Source organism: Salminus brasiliensis, chromosome 11 (genome assembly GCF_030463535.1).
Source record: "Salminus brasiliensis chromosome 11, fSalBra1.hap2, whole genome shotgun sequence".
Classification (NCBI taxonomy): domain Eukaryota; kingdom Metazoa; phylum Chordata; class Actinopteri; order Characiformes; family Bryconidae; genus Salminus; species Salminus brasiliensis.
In genome coordinates, this window is record NC_132888.1 from 27,931,420 (window position 1) to 27,951,867 (window position 20,448).

The following is a 20,448-nucleotide window of genomic DNA, read 5'->3' on the forward strand; positions in this document are numbered from 1 at the left end:
TTTGTTCTTCAGTCCATCTGCAACTTGTTCTGTTTTATCTGTCTACAAGACGATAGCTTGCTGTCTGTCCATCTGCAGCTCTGGCTGGCTGTCTCTGTGTTGTGGTAGTGTGTACTTTACCAGAAGTACACAGCTGAATACATCCAGTGATGTTTATTGAATTCGTGTAAAAAAGTCAATGGAAAGTATAGACCAAGTCTAAACGGAACATGAAAGAGACAAGTCGCACACTCTTTACATAAGGCGCTCGTTCTTTGCTTAGCCTGGAGTGAACCAAGTGCTTGCTATAGGGGTGGTCATCACATCCTAAAATGACAATACGACATTATTTACATGTCTTGTTTACATGGCCTTGTTGATGTATACTGGTAAGCTAAGCTAGATGTAAGTAATTGCTTTATCCTAATGCTATTGGTGTCCCCCCCCCCCCCTTTAAGGGTTAACTGTGGCTCCTAGAAGACCCACTCACCAGCGCCCTCATTCCCTTAGGATCTGCAACTCTGGCAGGCTGGTTGGCTGTCACTCCATCTGCAACTGTCTATGGCTGTCTGCATGTCCATGTGCAACGCTTGCTGCCTGGCTATTCATGTGTATCTCTGGTTGGCTGCCTGTTCTTTAGCATCTCTAGCTGTCTCTCCATTTAAAACTCTGGTTGCCTTTTCATTTACACCTGTGTGGCTGTCTGCTTAGCCATTTGTTTGCAATTCAGTGTCTGTCTGTCAATGTGCAACTCTGGCAGTCTTTCTGACTATGCATTTGCAACCATGTTTGACTGTATGTTCCTTTGTCCATCTACACCTCTCTCTGGCTGTCTATAAAGCTGCAGTTCATTCTGTTTAGATTCTGGCAGCTACTCTGACTGGCTGTCTATGCATGTGAAACTCCCTATCCGTCTGCAAATGTATGATAATCCCTCTGCAACTTTGTTTGGCTGGCTGTCAGGTGCAGTGATGGCTTTCTTTCTGACTATGTGTCTGCGTCTCTGTTGTTGTGTGCAACTCTGTGGCTGGCTGTCTTTCTGACTGTGCGTCTGTAACTATATTTGGCTGTGTGAATGTCCATCAACACTCTCTGGCTTGTCTGTCCATCAGCACTCTTTGGCTGTCTATGAATCTGCAATTTTGTTGCGTTCTGTTTAAACTCTGATGGCTGGCTGTCTATCCATGTGCAGTTCAATGAATGGCTGTCTTTCTGACTGTGTGACTGTTTCTGACTGTTTGGCAGTGTGTATTTCGCTGTTTGTCCATCTACAACTGGTTGACTGGGTGGCTGTCCATTTTAAACTGTGTCTGTCTGCAACTGTGTGTGGCGCTGTTTGCATGTCCATGTGCAACTTTGTGGCTGGCTGGCTTTCTTTCCATGTGTGATTCTGTGGCTGGACTGGCTGTCCTTGTGCAACTCTGGCTGGCTCGCTGGCTGCTTACCGTTCTGCATCTCTGTCTGTCTCCATCTAAAACTCTGCAATTCATCCTGCTAAGGCTCTGGCAGCAACTCTGGCTGTGTTTATCCATATGAAACGCTGTATCCATGTGAAACTGTCTGACTATCTGCATCTCTGTCTGTCTGTCTGTCTGTCAATCTATACCTCTCTGGTTATAAATCTGCAGTTCATTGTGTTTAGACTCTGGTTCCAACTCTGACTGTCTGCAACTGTGTTTGTCTTTAAATCTGCAGCTCTGTGGTTGTTTTTCTGTTCATCTGCAGCTTGTTCTATTTTACCCATCTACAAATCTGTAGCTCGCTGTCTGTCCACCTGCAACTCTGGCTGGCTGGCTGTGATGTGGTAGTGTGGCTTCAAGCAGATGTGAAGGACGCTTCACCACAAGCACACAGCTGAATACTTCCAGGTAAGTTACAGTGATATTGAATTTATGAAACAAGTCAAAGGAAAATGTATATAAAAAATAAAACAGAACAGAACACAAATGAGCTCACTCAGTCACGCACTCTATTAAATCTATATAGATTTATAACCTCAAGATTGGATTAATGTAATGCTGCTATGGTAGGAAGTTTATGTAACTTTTTAAATAAGCTCAGGGTCATTAAATAAGTTCAGAATGCAGCGGCTTGACTGCTCACTAGAGCTTGAAATTGTGACCACGTGTCTATTCTCTCGTCCCTGCACTGGATTCCAGTTAAATTCCATGTTGATTATAAAATACTTCTTCTGAAATGAGTCTCTCGATTGTTTGTCCCCACAGCATCTTGGAGAACTTCTTAAACCCTACAACCAGTAACGTACATTTCTTTTGCAGGATTCTGGACTACTATCAGTTTCCCACTTCAGAAGAAGCAACTCTGGGGGTATTCTAATCATGCTGCTGTAGCCTGTTTTCATACTAACACTGTTCTGTCCTGATCTGATTACAGGTTCTGATTATTATTGTCTTTCTAATCTACGTTTACAGGTCGTACACCAGTCTGCTCATACTCCTAAATCCCTTTCTTAATTTTCTTCTTGAAAATGGCCCAGAACATTGTGCACCCTTGACCTCCTTTCAGGCCCCCAGGAATCTGGTTCCTATCCTTTTTCACACACAAGGACAATGCACCACCTAATGTTTAGTTAGTCAATCATACCGATGTCTCTTGTGAGTTTCTGTGTTCAAAACAAAGTGTTTCATCCAAACTGGCTGAGCTGTTTGAGACTCTTACCAACACTACTTTAGGAAATGACCGCATGTGGTTGTCCTATGTAGCTTTTACAGCCACAGTGCTTCAGGACTGAAATAAGGGGGTGAGGACACCAGTCTTACGGGATGATAGAAATCCATGTTTGGTAAATGGAAAATGTTTATGGACTGTAGATAGGACATTTTTATTGTATCCAATCCTTTGAGTATGTTTATGTAGTTAGGACTTTCCCTGTGAATCAAGGCCTTGTTTTATCTAAGATGTGTTTTAAATGTGCTTGAAACCTTTACTGTTTTTTTTTGTGGTTGATGTTTTAAGCTTGCCGTGATCTGACTCCCACCCTACCCATTGGATCTCCTAACCCCTTGTTTTCCCCCCTCCTTTCTGTTTTCTCTCTCTCTCTACCATGTATTGAGATGCCCAGTTCCAGCTATTCCATCCTTGTACCACCAGACCTGGCTCTCGACTATCCTACAGCCCACTGTCCTGATCTAGAGCCTCGTGTTGATTCATCCTCACCTCACTGCATGACCATGCATACCTGCCTGGACTTCAACATTTCACTCACGTTTTCATCTTTTATGGCTTGACGGCGCATTTCCATATTCTCTTAATTCAGTATTGATTTATTGTTTTTATTCCTGGGTTTTATTCTAGGTATTTATACCCAGATCTCTGTTAAATGCTTTGTGATGACATTCGTTGTTTTATAAATAAACTTGAATTGATTTTATAAGGCTTTTTTCCCCTTTTATCTATTTTGTTTTTTGCCAATGTTTCAATACCACTCCCTTTTCCTATTATTTATTACTTGTTGACACTTTGAACATATAGTCGAGTGATGACGCCAACTGCTCGTACTTTTCTGCTTTAGAGAAACTAGGGCTGTCAGCTTGTATATCATATATACTCTTCTATATTCTGAAAGCAGTGTGTGCAGTCTTTAATTCCTTATTTTTCACGAATAATCATAATACATGTAACATTTGCTGTTACTTTACTTTGTGTGTTATTATAGTAGTCTAGTGGTTATAGATTTAGTCTCTATGTATACCAGGCTATGTAGAAGTCAAAACAATAAAAGTCAATACAAAAAACAACTGAACTGTTCACTAATGCTGATTAGAGGTTTCTGATTGAATACTCACGACAGGAAGATCTTACTCTGGCCAAAGGCCAGTATATTAATTATGAATTACTTCAGGTGACCATATATATGTAAATTCAGTATGTGAGTAAAAGGGGAACACACATTTACTTTCACTGTTATGGTAAATTTATCTTTACCCCTTATCTCGTGTACATTACGTCCTCTCTGTAATCATCTCATCCTGAACTGAATTTAGAGCATCTATTGACCGATACTTGGAAAATACTTGAACATGGACTCCCAGGTGGTAGGTGGGATGAGAAGAATCATATCTTAAAATAAAAAAATATGTGAAAAAACTGGATGTAGTTCAGTTCATGACCGTCATGAAAAGGGAGAGTGACGGTCTGTAAACAGAAGAATTGATAAATCTGTAGAATCCTCACTTGAACTGAATGTTTAAATGCACTGGAACTAAAGAAACAAACTGTAGCTGGTCTCTGTGGCCTAGACCTTGCAAAGGCTTGTGGGAGGGTGCGGGGAGATTGCCTCTCCAAGGCCAAGTGAGGTGAGGGTCCCGGAGAGCAGGAGATAAGTACTAATAAACTGCTGTTATATTTAATATACGCCGGAGTTAATCGTTTAGACACTACAGTCTATTAGACGTCTAAATTAAACAGCCCATATTAATGGTTTTCAAATGCTGCCATGGAGTTTCAGTTCATAGTTTCTAAAATGAATCTGGGTCTGGGTTCATGTTGGGAAATAAGGACTGTTTACACTCATTATGGAACTTAAAGGTGAAGGTCACTTTAGGTCAGTCTGAAACCACGTTAAGGTCATTTTGTCCAGGCCTCCTCATACTGTGGTTATTAGCACAACAAAACGGAGACAGTTCAGGGTAAAGAGACATAAGTAGACAATTCAGTCCAGTTTCACAGAGATTACACTGATTCAGGATGAAAAGCGACACAGTAGCGCCACCTACAGGTCAGATATCATATCTGCAGCAGCAGTCATAGACTGAGAAGAAGCCAGCGATCATTTCCTCACTTATTAACGAGGCTAATCGTCTCATCTTAAGGCATTTTAGCACATTAAATATGTAAATATTACCATTGTTATTATTGTTAATAAATAATGACAACCACAATAATAATTTCCTTTATGTATTACAGATGTGATGTTTTCATGATACAGTTGTTTTCAATAATGATAATAAATATTTTATTAGTTACTGTCATACCTGGTCAGACGTGGCAGTGAACACAAGGAAACACTTGCAGGGATGGACGATGCAGGACTTTAATGTAACCTGGGCAAAAGTAAACAGACACAACAAAGCAAAGCACAACCGGGGGAACAGCAATCTAATGCACAGAACCAGAAACAAAATCAAAACCTCACAACTCAAACTGGACACAGTAACACAGCTGGGACTGGGAGGAAGCTGAGCAGTATTCAGGAAAACGAGAAACACATCAAACAAAAGCAGAACACTAGACGGAGCTTGGGCCAGGAGAAAGAACACAAGTGAGGTGTTGAAAAAACAATGAACAGAAACCTGGAAGCAGAAAAACCAACAAACCAAAACAATGAAGGAAAAACAGAGAAGAAAGACTTCAGTGAAACAGGGAGGCATCAGGGCTTAGATTAGCAGAGCAGACAGAGCAACAAGGATAACAGACATAAGACCAAACAGGCAACGACAGGATCGGGCCACTTCCTCTTTGAGCAGAGCGTAGAGCGCAGTGCTACAGAGGTCTGTAACAGAGCTGATTCACGACAACGAGAGAAAACAAAGCCACGGCTTAAGAAGCTCCAGTCCCAGCTGACCTTGATCCGCTTAATGAGGGAAGCCGGCTGCTGAGCGCGTGCCAAGGGCCTGACAGTTACAGGTATTACACTGTATTAATTCATTTATATCATTTATTTTACTATTAATAATAATGGTTATGTTTACAGTTTTAAATATTTGAATATATTTATATCGCCATTATTGTTAATTATAAATGAACAACAACAACAGTAATAATAATGATGTCCTTTATTCATTACTTGAAATTCCTTGCACTGGTCCTTGGCGAATAAAGAATTCTGATGGAGCTGGTTAGCAACGGTAACTAAGGGGCGGGGCAGGTTGACTGTGACATCACTATGTTCCAGTGCTTTTTTCAGCGTGGAGAGCGTGAGAGACAGACGTCACCTCTTCAGTTAGACTGGAAATGGAGGCGAAGAAGGAGAAAGACGTGAGTGGAGCTCAGAGCTCATAAACACAACACTACTGATCAACATGGGTAATTAAGATCATCGTTAAGCTAATTATAATATACAGTGTTTACCATCAATACATTTATTCATTGTTAACTAGAGAGTGATTGTGGCTCAGTAATGTTGCTGTGTTTGTTGCTAAGGTGTTGCTATGGCATATAGTTGGTACATTAGCTCATTCAAAATGTCTGGCTAATAGATCTCTGTCCACAAACTTCTGTCCACTTGATGCTTGGTCCAGAAGCTCCTCCATGCACAGACAGGACTGGAGAGCAGTGGAGATAAAGGGCACCGCTCCCGTTCTCTCAGCTGTGTGTGGGAGAGCTGCCCATTGTGACATCATCTCTGAACATTCCGCCATTCATTCCTTTTTTATGCCCTTAACATTGAGGACATTCAAAGAGATGACTTACCCCATAGAACCTCCCCTTAGAACCTCCCCATAGAACTTACCCCATAGATCCTCCCCATAAAACCTTTTAGAATCTCACCTTAGAACCTCCCCTTAAAACCTTATAGAACTCACCCCATAGAACCTTATAGAACATCCCCATAGAACCTCCCTGTAGAACCTTTTCCTGTTCTGGTCTCTGTGAGGAGTTTGGTGTGTTCTCCCCATCTCTGTGTGGTTTTCCTCCGGTTGCTCTGGTTTCCTCCCACAATACATGGTAAGTGAATTGGCTATGCTAAATTGGCTATGGTGCCCCCTAGGTGTGAGTGTGTGTATTACAGTGGACACTCGTAATAAACAGATTACTAGTGTCCACTGCCATTCTCTCAGCATTAGTAATACGTAGTGGCCTTAAGGTTAAACTGCTGTCTGTGCCGACTTTAAAAACTCTTATTTTACCCACTTGCTGCTCCTGTTCTCACCCTTCCTTCCTACTGCTTCCTTTCTATAGTGGAGGTGAGAAGGAGAGGACAAGACTGAACAAGCACTGAACAGGGATATTGGAGCTGATTCAGATCAGAACTGATTTTGACTGTTGATGAACTCAGACAATCACAGCAATCACTTGCAGACATGCCCCTAGTTCTCCAGGTAGCCAACTGGAGGGCCAGCTGATTTGTATTTGTGTGGCCTTTCCTTAATGTTTTACACCGAGCATCAACAACATAGCAGCACATGCAAAGCTCAGAAGGGAAACCACAGCCGGCCTCCTCCACACTGTCCCCCCTGTCTGAATGTGTGAGCAGTGACGCTGCCCTAGTTACTCACATCTGTCACTAGAAAGTGTTTCAGCAGGTGCTTGAAGAAGCTTTCCTCACCTCTTCTGGAATTGAGACAGTCAGAGATTTAATAAAGAAAACACATCCAGTTCAGCAGACGGAAACACGTTGTTACTAGGAGAGGGTCAACAGAGGATGGTCAGACTGGTTGGAGCTGACAGAAAGGCTACAGTGACTCAGAGAATCACTCTGTACAGCTGTGGAGAGCAGAACAGTGTCTCAGGTGAGGTGGATGGAGAAGCTACAGCAGAAGATTACGTCAGGTTCCTCTTCTGTCAGCCAAGAACAGAAAGCTGAGGCTGCAGTGGCTCAGCACAGGCTCACCAACACTGCACCACTGGAGTAACGTAGCCTAGTCTGAGGAGTCTGGAATTCTGCTGAGGAACACTACAGATAGGAGGGTCAGAATTTAGCACAAACAGGATGAATCCATAGACCCAACCTACCTTGTGTGAACATTCTAGGCTGGTGGAGGAGGTGTAATGGTGTGGAGAAGGTTTTTTTGGTTGACTTTGGGCCGTTCATACCAATCAATATTCTCTTGAATGTGTTGTTGCATCCCCATGTTGACCATGTGCATCCCTTCATGACCACAGTTTCCCATCTTCTAAAGGCTACCTCCAGCAAGACGTCTCTCAAACTGGTTTCATGACAATGGGTTCTGTGTTCTTCACTACTGGTTCTTCCCAGTCACAAGACCTGAATCCAGGGGAACACCTTTGGTTGAGATGGTTTTGGGACAGCCAGAAAGATAGCGTCATAAAAGCAGTCTCCAGGAGAGGAGCTGGATGGGTAGGAAGAAGCAGCAACATTCAAGGTTTCTGCACTCAGCTGGAGAGGGACAGGAAGAGGGTCTAATCAACTCTGCTGCTCCTCTGAGCTTAGTGGCTGAATGTGTATGAAGGCCTCCTGACTTTTCTGGTCAGAGTACGTCATCACCACTATCTAGTTTACATTAATGTAGTCCTCATCAGAGAACTCTGAATCCTCTGAGTTCTCATAATAATCTTCATCATCCATCTCAATCTCCACATGGGCAGTTGTGTGTGTGTTTGGCATCTACAGGATGATCATATAAGGACACACAAATGAAAAACTGGTTTACGACACAATTTTAGCCACAAAATGTCAATGTTATGTGAACTACAAAGTGGGCAGGAACCTGAAAGATGGGAAAATAAGTCCATTTCCAATATTATAACCAGTACTGACTCAAATGACTATGATCTACACAGCTTACATAAACATTCACCTGCTGCTGATTTTCCAATGCTGGTTTTCCCACATCAGCATCTACATTGATGTAGTCATCATCAGAGTCACCGAATCTTTTTTTCTCTGGAAGAATTGTTTCTCCACTTTCATTATTATCATCTTCATCTTCACCTCCATCTTCTTCCTCAAACAGGTGATCCTGATCCTGTGTTTTTTCTCCTACAGAATAATTGAGTCACAATACAGTTAAAATATGAGAAATATGAAAAAGCTTAAAACCACCTTATGTAGCAATTCTACCTTAAAACAGCAGCTTCAGCATAATGTTGGGAGAATGGCATCTCCCTATTATTTACATGTTCATGACAGTTTCCACAACCCACTACCACCCCGTCACTTTCCTTTAACTCTGCCACATCTCTCAGTCCTAGCTTCACTTTTCAGAGGAGGGTCTGGTCTTCTCCCACAAAGCAAAAGCCACCAGAATTCCACCCTTCTCTAATTCCAGAGTTCTTTAATTCTCTTACACCTGGTTCAGTACAACCCCAACTCCTCCCAGTACAACCAGAATTCCTCCCAGGACAGCCAGAATTCCTTCCAGTACAATCAGAACTCTTCCCAGTACAATTAAAAGTCTTGCGAGTACAAACAAAACCACCACCAGTACAAGCGTAACTCCTCTCCGTACATCCAAAGTCCCTCCTAGTAGAACCAAATCCCCTCCCTTTACTGGGAAAAGAGTGAATTAGCAGATTTCATCCCACTAAGCAATCAGATTCCAGTCTGACGAACCAGAGAGGCAGTGTAACAGGATGCACCAGATTAGAGTCCTCTCTTTGTTTAAGAGCGATTTCTGCTTTTTCATAATCATCATCCTCCTCCCCCTTCAGTCTCCTCATTTTCCGCCGGGGCTCTGGCACCTGAAGAATTGTGTGGAGAGATAAATTAATAAATAAATAAATACATCTTTTCAGTGGTTAACCATCTTTTACAGCAGCACATTTCTCTACACTTTAAACAAGGGTTTTCTTAAAGGCCTCTTTATAAAGCCATGACACCATTTTACATGGTTCCTTGCCTGGTTAAATTTATTTATTTATTTATTTATTTATTTATATATAGTTTTTCAGTATATTTTTACCAAAAGGCATTCTACACAGTACCTAGGTACACTATATGGACAAAGGTATTGGGACACCTGCTCATGCTCATTGTTTCTTCTCAATATAGAGATCCACAACAACTCAACAAAGTAGTCTGCAAGAAGAATGTTTCTTTTTGTGATTTCTTATAGATTTTGTAAAATGTCTTCAAAATATAATGGATGATGCTTCATCCATTAGTTTTGGGATGAGTTGGGGAGTTTGGGATGAGGTGGGGTGGTAATCCTCACATCCATGCTCGTTCTGCAGAGAAGAAAATAAGATACTTTTTAATACTCTTGATTTCAGAAGAAATAATGAATGAGCAGGTGTCCACAAACATTTGGACACGTGTATCTACTCTCTGTTTACCTTCTGTGAGTTTCAATGTACCTCAGTAAACTGTCCTCTGAACAGAAAGTACTCACAGTGTCTACGATACGTCTTCTCAGCTTTCTGCAGTTTTTGCTTATTTCTCCCTTTGAGGAAAACAATGATCGGCACTGATACGAGTAACAGTCCTGCTGCTGCTGCTGAAAAACTGATGATGGGAACCAACGATACTGAGGGAGAAATTACTGTCAGAACATTTACACTTCAGGAGAACTAGTCCAGAAAAACGATGAGCTCATCTTATTACTGTAACTTTCACAGTGACGGCCAAGAGTTCCGTGTTGGAGGATCTAAAAGAGCGTGAAGACACAGTTACTTCATAAACACAGCTGTAGTTTCCCTGGTGGACATAATCAGCCTCAGGGAAGGAGAAGGTGGTTGAGTGGTTAACAGCTGACTGAGTTTTGGTGATGCTGGATTCACCACTGAACTCCAGGTGGAAGGAGCCTCCTGGATACTGCGGTTGAACGGAGCAGATGATGGAGCTGTAGCTCCTGGTCACTTCAGGCCCTTCAAGCCACCAGTGAAACACTGGTGAAGCACTGAAGGAGATGTTGGGCTGCAGCAAATTCACTGGAAAAGAAGAGGAACTGGTATCAGTAGCTGTAAACTGGTACAACATTCACACAGGCCACATTGTGATTGCAGCAGCTCACCCACAGTGGCTGTTCACACATACAGCAGTTCTCTGTGGAAGCTACTGTTTGTGAGCTGATGACAGCCAGACAGATACCAGTTAAGTTGCTCTACTAAAAATAGATGATGGCCAATGACCAAATGTTTGTTGACACACCTTCTAATGACTGAATTCAGCATCTTTAAGGTGCACCCATTTCTGACACAGATGTGCAAACAGCACGCAGCTTGTCTAGTGCTTGTAGAAAAGTACTGCCATTAGAATAGGACACTTTTTATGGAGCAGATAGTAAACATGAACCTTCTTGCGCCATGCCTGATGTCAGGCGTGGGTTAGAGGGGTATAAAACCACCCAGCATTGAGCTGAATTATGGTGGTGCTCCATCTAATAGTTGAGGTGGTGGGGTGGTGATCATCCAACATCCTGACCTCACTAACGCTCTTGTCATTGAATGCAATCAAATCCTCACAGCAATGCTCCTCCAAACTCTAGTAGAAAGCCTTCTTCCCTGAACAGTAGAGACAGTTACTCCAACAAAAGCAGGATAAATACTTTTTTATATCCTTCATTTAGAAGAAACAATGAATGAGCAGGTGTTAATTTTCATTGGTTCTTATAACTTCATATAGTCCATACCTGTTCTCTAAACAGAGCAGCGCATTCTAAGCACAAAACTGGCCGGGTGTGAATCCGGTAGTGGCACACTTTTTTTTAATGGACGTTTTTAGACAGCCAGTAGCAATCCGTGCTGCTCACATATGATTACAGAATGCTGCTACTACTACTGCAGTCAGATGAGCTTATTATAAAGCCATTCTCTGTGCTTTTACCCACAGTGATGCTGATGGAGTTGCTCCTGTCTGATTTGTATAAGATGTTACAGTGGTCACAGCTGTACTGGACTGCTTCCCCGGGTGAGACGAGTTTGAGGTGTTTAGGGTGAGGTTTGGGCTCTCCAGGGCGTCTGTTAAAGGAATGTGATTAGTCTCTGATCATTGATGGTGCCAGTTAGTTTTTGTTATTCAGAAACCTCTGACTTCTGACTTATAAAGACTACATGCACAGTAAAGTTCCCAGTGTTAAATCAGCACTTAAGTAATCAATACAGTTCAGCTCACCCTTCTAACACTATGCAGTGTAATAGTACAGTCTAATAACAGAAGTTAATGGAAGATCTGTGTGTCTTATTGACCAGGGTGCTTCTTGGTCTGCTAGCTTGCATGACATCCAGGTAATCCAAGTACATCCTGGATACATGTGGTTTTTTAATCATGCTGAATATACCAGCTACAGTGTGTGCAAACCTGGTGAAGACAGGAAACGTTTGACCTGTCATTGCCAACAAAGGTTATGTTACAAAGTTTTGAGTTGAACCTTTGTTATTGACCAAATACTTATTTTCCACCAAAATTTACAAATAAATTCTTTACACATCCTACAATGTGATTTCCTGGATTATAGTTGAAGTGTACCTATGATGAAAATTACAGGCCTCTCTCATCTTTCTTAAATAAATTATTATAAATTAATTATTAAATACAACAAATGAAAATCTAAATAAATAAGCTAAAATAAAGAATGACATTCACCTGTTAATGTTATTGTCATGGCGTGTACGGCCAGACCTGAAGGGATGAACACTTGCAGAGATGGAAATCAAAGCATGATACTTTATTAACTGTACTGTTGCACCCAATGTGACCCCGTGTCCTATACTGGGATTCACAGCCAGCTAAACTCCCTTTTGCATCACTTCCTCCAAGGAACAGGCGCGTGATGTATTTGGACAGAATTTAATGCCAAAAAGGTGTGAAACTGAAACAATACAAAATACAGAAAGATACTCAGTATACAAATCATAATATGTCCACTTAAATCAAATACACATTTCCTTTTATGTATAGGATGCATTAAGGGCCAATTTTAACTTCAAATTGGACTTCACTATACTGACATATACAGCACCTTAAAACTTCCCAAATTTACTTCAATAATGACATGTATATTATCTGACAATCAAACAAAACTTCAAACTTACTCATATTGCCACTCAAAGGAACAGAAAGGAGTGGATGGCTTAAGTAGATACACACCATGCTTTGCCTGCCTCATGAGAAAACTAAAACCTTTCCTGTTCATTTTTCCTATTTGCTCAGCATAGCGAACTGCAAACCTGCGCCCCCTGTAGGCCTGGAGAAACAACATAAATCCGCTCCAGTACATTAACCAAATACAAAACAAAGAGATATGAACAGCAAAGTGCAGCAACATGGGCAAAACCATGAACAGAACCAAAACACCACAAATCAGATGGCGAACAAAACAAACCCGGGACTGGGAGGAGCAGGGAGCTGAACGAGAGTGAAACGAGGGGAGAACTAAAGGGGAGATAAACACAAAGCCACAAGCCTCGCTTGGGCAGAGAGGGGAGAAACAAAACTAAGGACAGAGCTGAGCTCTGTGTACAAACGAAGGTAGCTGGGGAACTAGCCGCTAGACCAGCAAGCAAGGCCGACCTAACCTGAACCTGCAGAGTACTAAAACGTAGGTCGCCTTGGAACCTGAGCAGGAAGCGAACGTACCTCGCTTGCCTCCGAGTCAGATGGAGAATCTCTCCTAAACATGGACTGCAAAACTAGAGCTGAGCTGAACACCCGGGGGAGGGCACGATAACGAGTTATAGCTTTATGGTAACAGTAGGGGGCATTGGCATCTTTCAGAACCAATATTCTGTAGACAACGGTAAACAATTATTTAATACTTAAATATACTTTTGTAATTTGTAATTACACTGATTATTCTTATGTATATGATTATTATATTTTTTTTATTACTATGATTATTTAATATATTTTTAATTATAATAATATTTTTGAACATCCAGTGAACAGTTTAAACTCACCCGGCATATCGAGAGTCTCTACACCCAACTGAATGATGCGTGGAAGAATCGCCATCTAGCGATCATTATATGTCAATAACAGCTTCCTTGTATAAAGACTCGCTTCCCGGCGCTTCTCGTGACATTCAGGGTGAGATGGTAAATATTTGTTGTCGTTCCTTGTGTAACATTTCCTATATTTAATTTAACATAAAACACGCCTCATATGAGGAGTTAGGTTGGGTGGTGTACGCCACTGTTTCCTTCAAATATTTCTTTAACTAGAAGCTGAGTGAATATTTACTGCTGGAAAGTCTAATTTACACTGGAGAGTAATATCATTTTCCTTTATGCTTTAAAAATGAAATTCTTTAGAAATTTTGATTGTTTTTATTACACACTGTGCTGTAATGGCTCCCGCGAGCTTAAGACTCTCCACAGGGGGCGCCATTAGCGCAGCGATGTACTTGAAGTACTTGAGCAGCTTTGGTGTAGAGATGCTCACTGAGAAGCTTTTCAGAGTATTAACACAGTTCAGTGCTGTTGAAGCATTTGACTCCTGACTCCATGCTGCCACCTAGCGTCTAGTTTAATCTCCTACAATGACCGTTTCTGTCGTTTAATACAACTACACCTTTAATACAACGGAAAATTAAGATACCACTGATATAATTCTCATTCTTATTAACCACCGATAAAAATAATAAAATGAACTTTATTTGACCTAAAAATGTCTCTCTCTTCTTTCTGTTTTACACACTTTCACACATTCTGGAAAGTGGGCGTCAGAGGGACTGAGACAAAAGTATTAAGTTATTCAGACAAAATCTAAGATAAAAGTCTTGTTTAATGGATCAGTGTATAAATGTAGCCGGTCCTCTTTACATCCGGGATACCCGTCCACGACTCTGCGTTGTGTCCAGCTGCACAGAGAAACAGGCTGGACTCCGTCTGCTGGTTCAGCCTGGTTCTTCTCCTCGACCGTGCTCCAGCCCGTCTAAATGAAATGAAGAGATGCAGTTCACTAAAGAGAAGCAGCCTCTGTCTCCTCAGTCATGCTGCAGCACAGACTAGCTGAGCTACAGGCTAAGCTTAATACACTGCATTCAACCCATATTCACTTCCTAATCAATGCTGAACGAGTCTGTGTGTGTCTGTTGTGAGTGTTGGACCCTCATCTGTTTAGAAGCATACTGTCCTAATTGCTGCTGCTCCAACATTGCATTTAAACCACTCCCATTTGTTCAAAGGTGAAATTTCCAGTAGTGAAATATCTTCAATTAAGCAAAAGGTTACTATTAAATTTCCTAATTGAATTCAAAGGTGATTTACATTTGTTCAAAGAGAGGAAGAAGGGAACTGAACAGTGATCAGTTAAAGGAGATGCTGAAATTTCACAACTTTAAATACTATCCGTCATATTGTGAGAGATTAACCAGTAGTGTAGCCTTGAACACTGAGCATTATTGGAAGCATTAAACCAGGTGTACTGTCTGGCATTGGAGTTTCTTGTCCTCTAACAGTTTGTCAGATTAGTATTGGAGACTAAGTTATTGAAAATATAATCAAAAAGATGCTGCTGCCCTCTAGAGGGAAGATGGTCAACTGAGTCGTCTGGAACTACAATAAAGTCTTCTCCTATAACCACCTGATCTGTCCAGTATTTTACCTCCCATTACTTTATAACAAAAGGGCGTTAACATACGTGCATAATTAATGTAGAGGAAGGAAGCTCAAATATGTTTTTTAGAAGCCCCTCACACCTGGAGATACCCAAACGAGTTGGTATGCAACTTCGAGGTCACTTGAACAATAACTCACTGTGGCCAGCATAGAGAAAACAGATAAGGTCTACACTTGGGATCGGAGGAGTAGCTAGTTTGTTCCACTCCGGCTGAAGGGGAGTAACTGATTTGTGGTCTCCTTCATATGGAGCAGTAAAAGTCCACCCGAAAGTTTTTGATTAAGTGCGTAAGTCTAGTAGTATGTTAGCCTGGATATAATTTACTAAGAGAATGATGATGAAATGAAATACATATGGTATATGTGAGAGATAATAGATCACCTGACTATGTACTACTATGATCTCAAAACCACATTTCCTCCCTTTAAACATAAAATGTCAAACAAAGATTCTAACTGTTCAGAACTAGTTGATCTGAATTTAGATCTATGTCCACGATTCCAATGACCTCTACATGTCATAAAATCTAATACAATTGTTCATAAAGATAGGAGAGAGCAAAGTATAAGTAAGAACAAGTGTAACACAAAGGTCAAAGTCCTGTCTGTTTCCCTAAAGAAAATTTTAACACACTAGACGGAAAACAGTGGAAACAACAGCAAACTTGTCGACAAGCATCTGCTTCTGGGTATCAATTTCGCCAAAAAGGGAAAGCAAAAGCTTGGAAGTGCCATGCGGCCCCTTCAGATTCACACCACAATCCTGATTGTGCATCATTCTCGACACAATACATCATATTCATTTATGTAACAATTTCTTCTGCTAATTAAAGATTATTCCTGCCTGAAAGACCAGAAAACAACATTCAAACATTTTTAACCACTGAAGTCCTATAATTGTTGATTAAAAGTGTGTTGAGTTGTTTTCCTCTGTTGCCCGCCAAGTGACGGCATTTCACCACTAGATTACAGTGTATCCTTTTTGATGTGATTTTTTTCAACAAGTGGAATTAAGAAATAGCTACAAATATTGATCCCAAAATGTCCAGGAAAAGAAAAATTGATGCCGATGGAAGACAGTTTCAAGAGAGATGGGAAGGCGAATACATGTTTGTGCTTCAAGGAGAAAAAAAACGGTATGTCTTTTGTGTTATGAGGCGGTGGCAGGAAACCTGGCAACACAGCTGGCCGCAGAGACGCGCAACTACATCACCTTTTCATTAGCGCTTGATGAAAGCACAGACAGCACGGATACAGCGCAGCTATCCATTTTCATTAGAGGCGTGAAGTCGGACCTCTCTGTCACTGAGGAGCTGTTGGATATAGCTGGCATGCATGGGACCACAACAGTACGGGACATTTTTGATGCGGTGGAGAAGTCCTTAAGTAAAAATGCATTGCCCTGAGAAAAATTGGTTGGATTAACCACAGACGCCGCACCTGTAATGTGTGGAGGAAAATCGGGCTTGGTTGGACTAATGAAAGAGAAAATGCAGAAGAGTCATTTCAGATTTATTTGTATTGCGCTTTTTACAACTGTTGTCGTCACAAAGCAGCTTTACATAAATAGTGATTAATAAAAGAGAGACAAAGAAGAAATAACGAATCAAAGACCCCCAATGAGCAAGCCAACGGCAACAGTGGCAAGGAAAAACTCCCTCAGAGCTGGAGGAAGAAACCTTGGGAGGACCCATCTGCTCCACCGTCAACAAACCTGAGTGATCGCGTGTAAGCTGCGAGAAGACAGCTCCAGCATCTCAGTGTACTTCAATTCCCTGGGTCTAATAAATTCTTTATGTGATGTGATTTTCAGAATTTTTTTTCTCATTTTGTCTCTCATAGTTGAGGTCTACCTATGATGTCAATTACAGGCGCCTCTCATTTTTTTAAGTGGGAGAACTTGCACAATTGGTGACTGACTAAATACTTTTTTTCCCCACTGTAGGAGAACTTTGTAGTTCTAGAATTACAGATTGTAGTCCTCCTGTTTCTCTGCATACTTTATTATGTAAAGTATCCTGTACGATTAGTGTGAGCTGAAAACATGGAAAATGGTGCAACTAATAACATTCAGTGGCCAGTGAATGGTAAACGGTGCCCATTACTTCTGGGATGAGCTGGGGAAACTTTAATCTTTCAGTTGGGGATGAGGTTGGGTGATGATCATCCAATATTCTGACCGCACCAATGCCCTTGTTGCTAAATGCAATCAAATCTTTACAGTGATGCTCCAAAATTTAAGATTCTGAAATCTCAAATAAAATATATTATAAATATAGATCATAACACATACAGACCTGTTTACAATGTAAGTCTCTTTCAAATATCTGTCCTTATCCCTGTAAAAATTATAGCAAAAAAGTAGTAGCAGCACTTTATTATATTAAAAATATTATATTATATTTCATCTTAATGTTTCACCTCTAGATTTCAAACTGCAATTCATACTTATTTATTTCCACTTTTATTATTATTGTTATTATTAGTAGAAGGAGGAGGAGGATTAACAATGGACTTACAATAATAAACAATAATTCACACAAACTCAAGAGAAGGAGAGAGGTGAAGAGCTAAAAAGTGGAGCTAAAATGATTAAACAGTGAAGCAGAAAAAAACCCGCTTTAAAAACTACAGAGCTGTAAATCAGAACTTCTACTCCCACTGTCTCCCACTGCTCCCTTTACCTTCACTAAATAAGTCCTGTCTGCTTCAGACCGGAAATTCAGTTCCGCTTGCTGGAGCTTCATCTCCATCTGCTGGAAGCTAATCAGTTCATAGACCTCCTGGAGAAGATCGTTCCAGAAAAATGACTTTAATCTTACGTTTATCTCAGCAGTGTTAATATTACATTTATCTCAGCAGTGTTAATATTAAATATATCTCAGCAGTGTTAATATTAATTTTATCTCAGCAGGGTTAATATTAAAAATATCTCAGCAATATTAATATTAAATTTATCTCAGTAGTGTTAATATTATTTTTTTTCTCAGCAGTATTAATATTACATTTATCTCAGCAGTATTAATATTACATTTATCTCAGCAGTATTAATATTAAATATATCTCAGCAGTATTAATATTAAATATATCTCAGCAGTGCTTTGTCAGGTCCACAGGCTTCAAGGTCCAGGACTTTTATGTTGACAGTCATTTATGTAGGACTCCATGTTTTCTGTCTAGTCCAGGTGGGCTTCATTATCCTGTGTAATGTGTTGTGATTAGGGTCACCTGGGAGCTGGGGGGTTTATAGGGAGCTAAAGCGAGCTCCTCCTCTCCGAGAATTATACTCGCTTCTTCAAGCTGTCTGGTTGTCTTCATGTTCATGTTCATGTTCATGGTCGTCTATGGTGTTTTCTCTCGAGGACTTTGGATGAGAGTCTGTCCTCGTTCAGGAGTAGATCTCTTCAGTGTCTGCAGGTTGGGGGTCTTGAGGATTCGGCTAATCCGAGCGCGGTGCTCCGTCTGATCTGTCCTTCACTATCTCGCCTGACTCCCTGACTCCCAACCGGCCCTCAGGTGGCTTTCAGGTTCAGCTCATGTTAGTTTGTCTCGTTTGTTTGGTTTATTTATTCGTTCTTGTTATTGCTGCATTCTTGTTTCCCCTGTTTGGTTTAATAAAGTCTTGCATCGCACCGCGAGTGTTCACCCGTCATTGTCCTAACCAGTCCTGACCCAGCAGTGTTAATAATCTTACATTAATCTCAGCAGTTCAAGTAATAAATGTATCTCAATAGTGCTAATCCTAAATTTATGATTATGATTAGCACTATTGGGATACATTTATTATTTGAACTGCTGAGAGAAATTTAGGATTAGCACTGCTGAGAAATTTATCTCAGCAGTGTTAATGTTAAATTTCTCAATAGTGCTAAATATTAAATTATCTCAGCAGTGCTAATCTGAAATTTATCTGAGCAGTGTTAATCTTAAATGTATCTCAGCAATGTTAATATTACATTTATTTAAGCAGTGCTATTAAATTTATCTCAGAAGTGATAATCATAACTTTGTCAGCAGTGTTAATATTAAATTTCTCAGCAGTGCTAATCCTAAATTTATCTCAGCAGTGTAAATCATAAATTCTCAGTAGTGTTAATGTTAAATTTGTCAGCAGTGTTAATATTAAATTTATGTCAGCAGTGATAATCCAGAATTTCTCAGCAGTGTTAATCATAAATTTATCTCAACGATGTTGATCAGAAATTTATCTCAGCAGTGCTAAAATTACATTTATTTAAGCGGTGTTATTAAATTTATCCCAGCAGTGCTAATCATAAATTTATCTCAGAAGAGTTAATATTGCAATTATCTCACCAGCGCTAATCTTAAATGTACCTTAGCGATATTAATCTGAAATTTATCTCAGCAGTGTTATTAAATTTATCTCAGCAGTGTTAAATATTAAATTTATTTCAAAAGTGTTAATATTACATTTATCTCACCAGTGCTAATCTTAAATGTACCTTAGCAGTATTACTCTTAAATTTACCTCAGCAGTGCTAATCATACATTTACCTCAGCAGTGCTAATCATACATTTACCTCAGCAGTGCTAATCTTACATTTACTTCAGCAGTGCTAAAATTAAATGTATCTCAGCAGTGCTAATAATAAATTTATTTCAGCAGTGCCAATCATAAATTTATCTCCGCGGTGCCAATCATAAATTTCTCATAAGTTAATCTTAAATTTATCTCTGCAATGTTAGTATTACATTTATCTCAGCAGTGATAATCCTAAATTTATCTCAGCAATGCTAATCTGGAATTTATCTCAGCAGTGTTAATCTTAAATTTATCTCAGCAATGTTAATATTACATTTATTTAAGCAGTGTTAGAAATAAATTTACCTCAGCAGTGTTAATCCTAAATCTTTCTCAGCAGTGTAAATGAGAAATGTATCTCAGCAATGTTAATATTAAATGCATCTCAGCAGTGCTAATCTTAAATGTACCTTAGTGGTATTAATCTTACATTTATTTAAGCAGTGTTAATATTAAATTAATCTCAGCAGTGCTAATCAGAAATTCACTTAAGCAGAGCTAATCTTAATTTTATTTTAGCAATGTTAATATGACATTTATTTAAGCAGTGTTAATATTAAATTTGTCTCAGCAGGGTTAGTCATAAATGAATCTCAGCAGTGTTAATATTAAATTAATCTCATCAGTGTTAATATTAAATTTATCTGAGCAGTGATCATAACTTTATCTCAGCAGTGCTAATCATAAATGTATCTTAGCAGTGCTAATCCAACATTTTTCTCAGC

At 40.0% G+C, this 20,448-nt stretch overlaps 1 protein-coding gene across 1 annotated transcript in view; it reads right to left on the minus strand.

Annotated features, from left to right (window-relative positions):
- Nucleotides 1-10,600, minus strand: part of LOC140565091 (uncharacterized) — a 344,799-nt gene extending 334,199 nt beyond the window's left edge. The window contains exons 1-2 of the mRNA XM_072690903.1: nt 10,238-10,600; nt 3,925-3,931 (exon numbers count right to left, since the gene is read on the minus strand). Coding sequence (XP_072547004.1) covers nt 3,925-3,931; nt 10,238-10,600 — 370 coding nt within the window. The remainder of the gene's footprint in view (nt 1-3,924; nt 3,932-10,237) is intronic.
- Between the last annotated feature and the right edge of the window lie 9,848 nt (nt 10,601-20,448).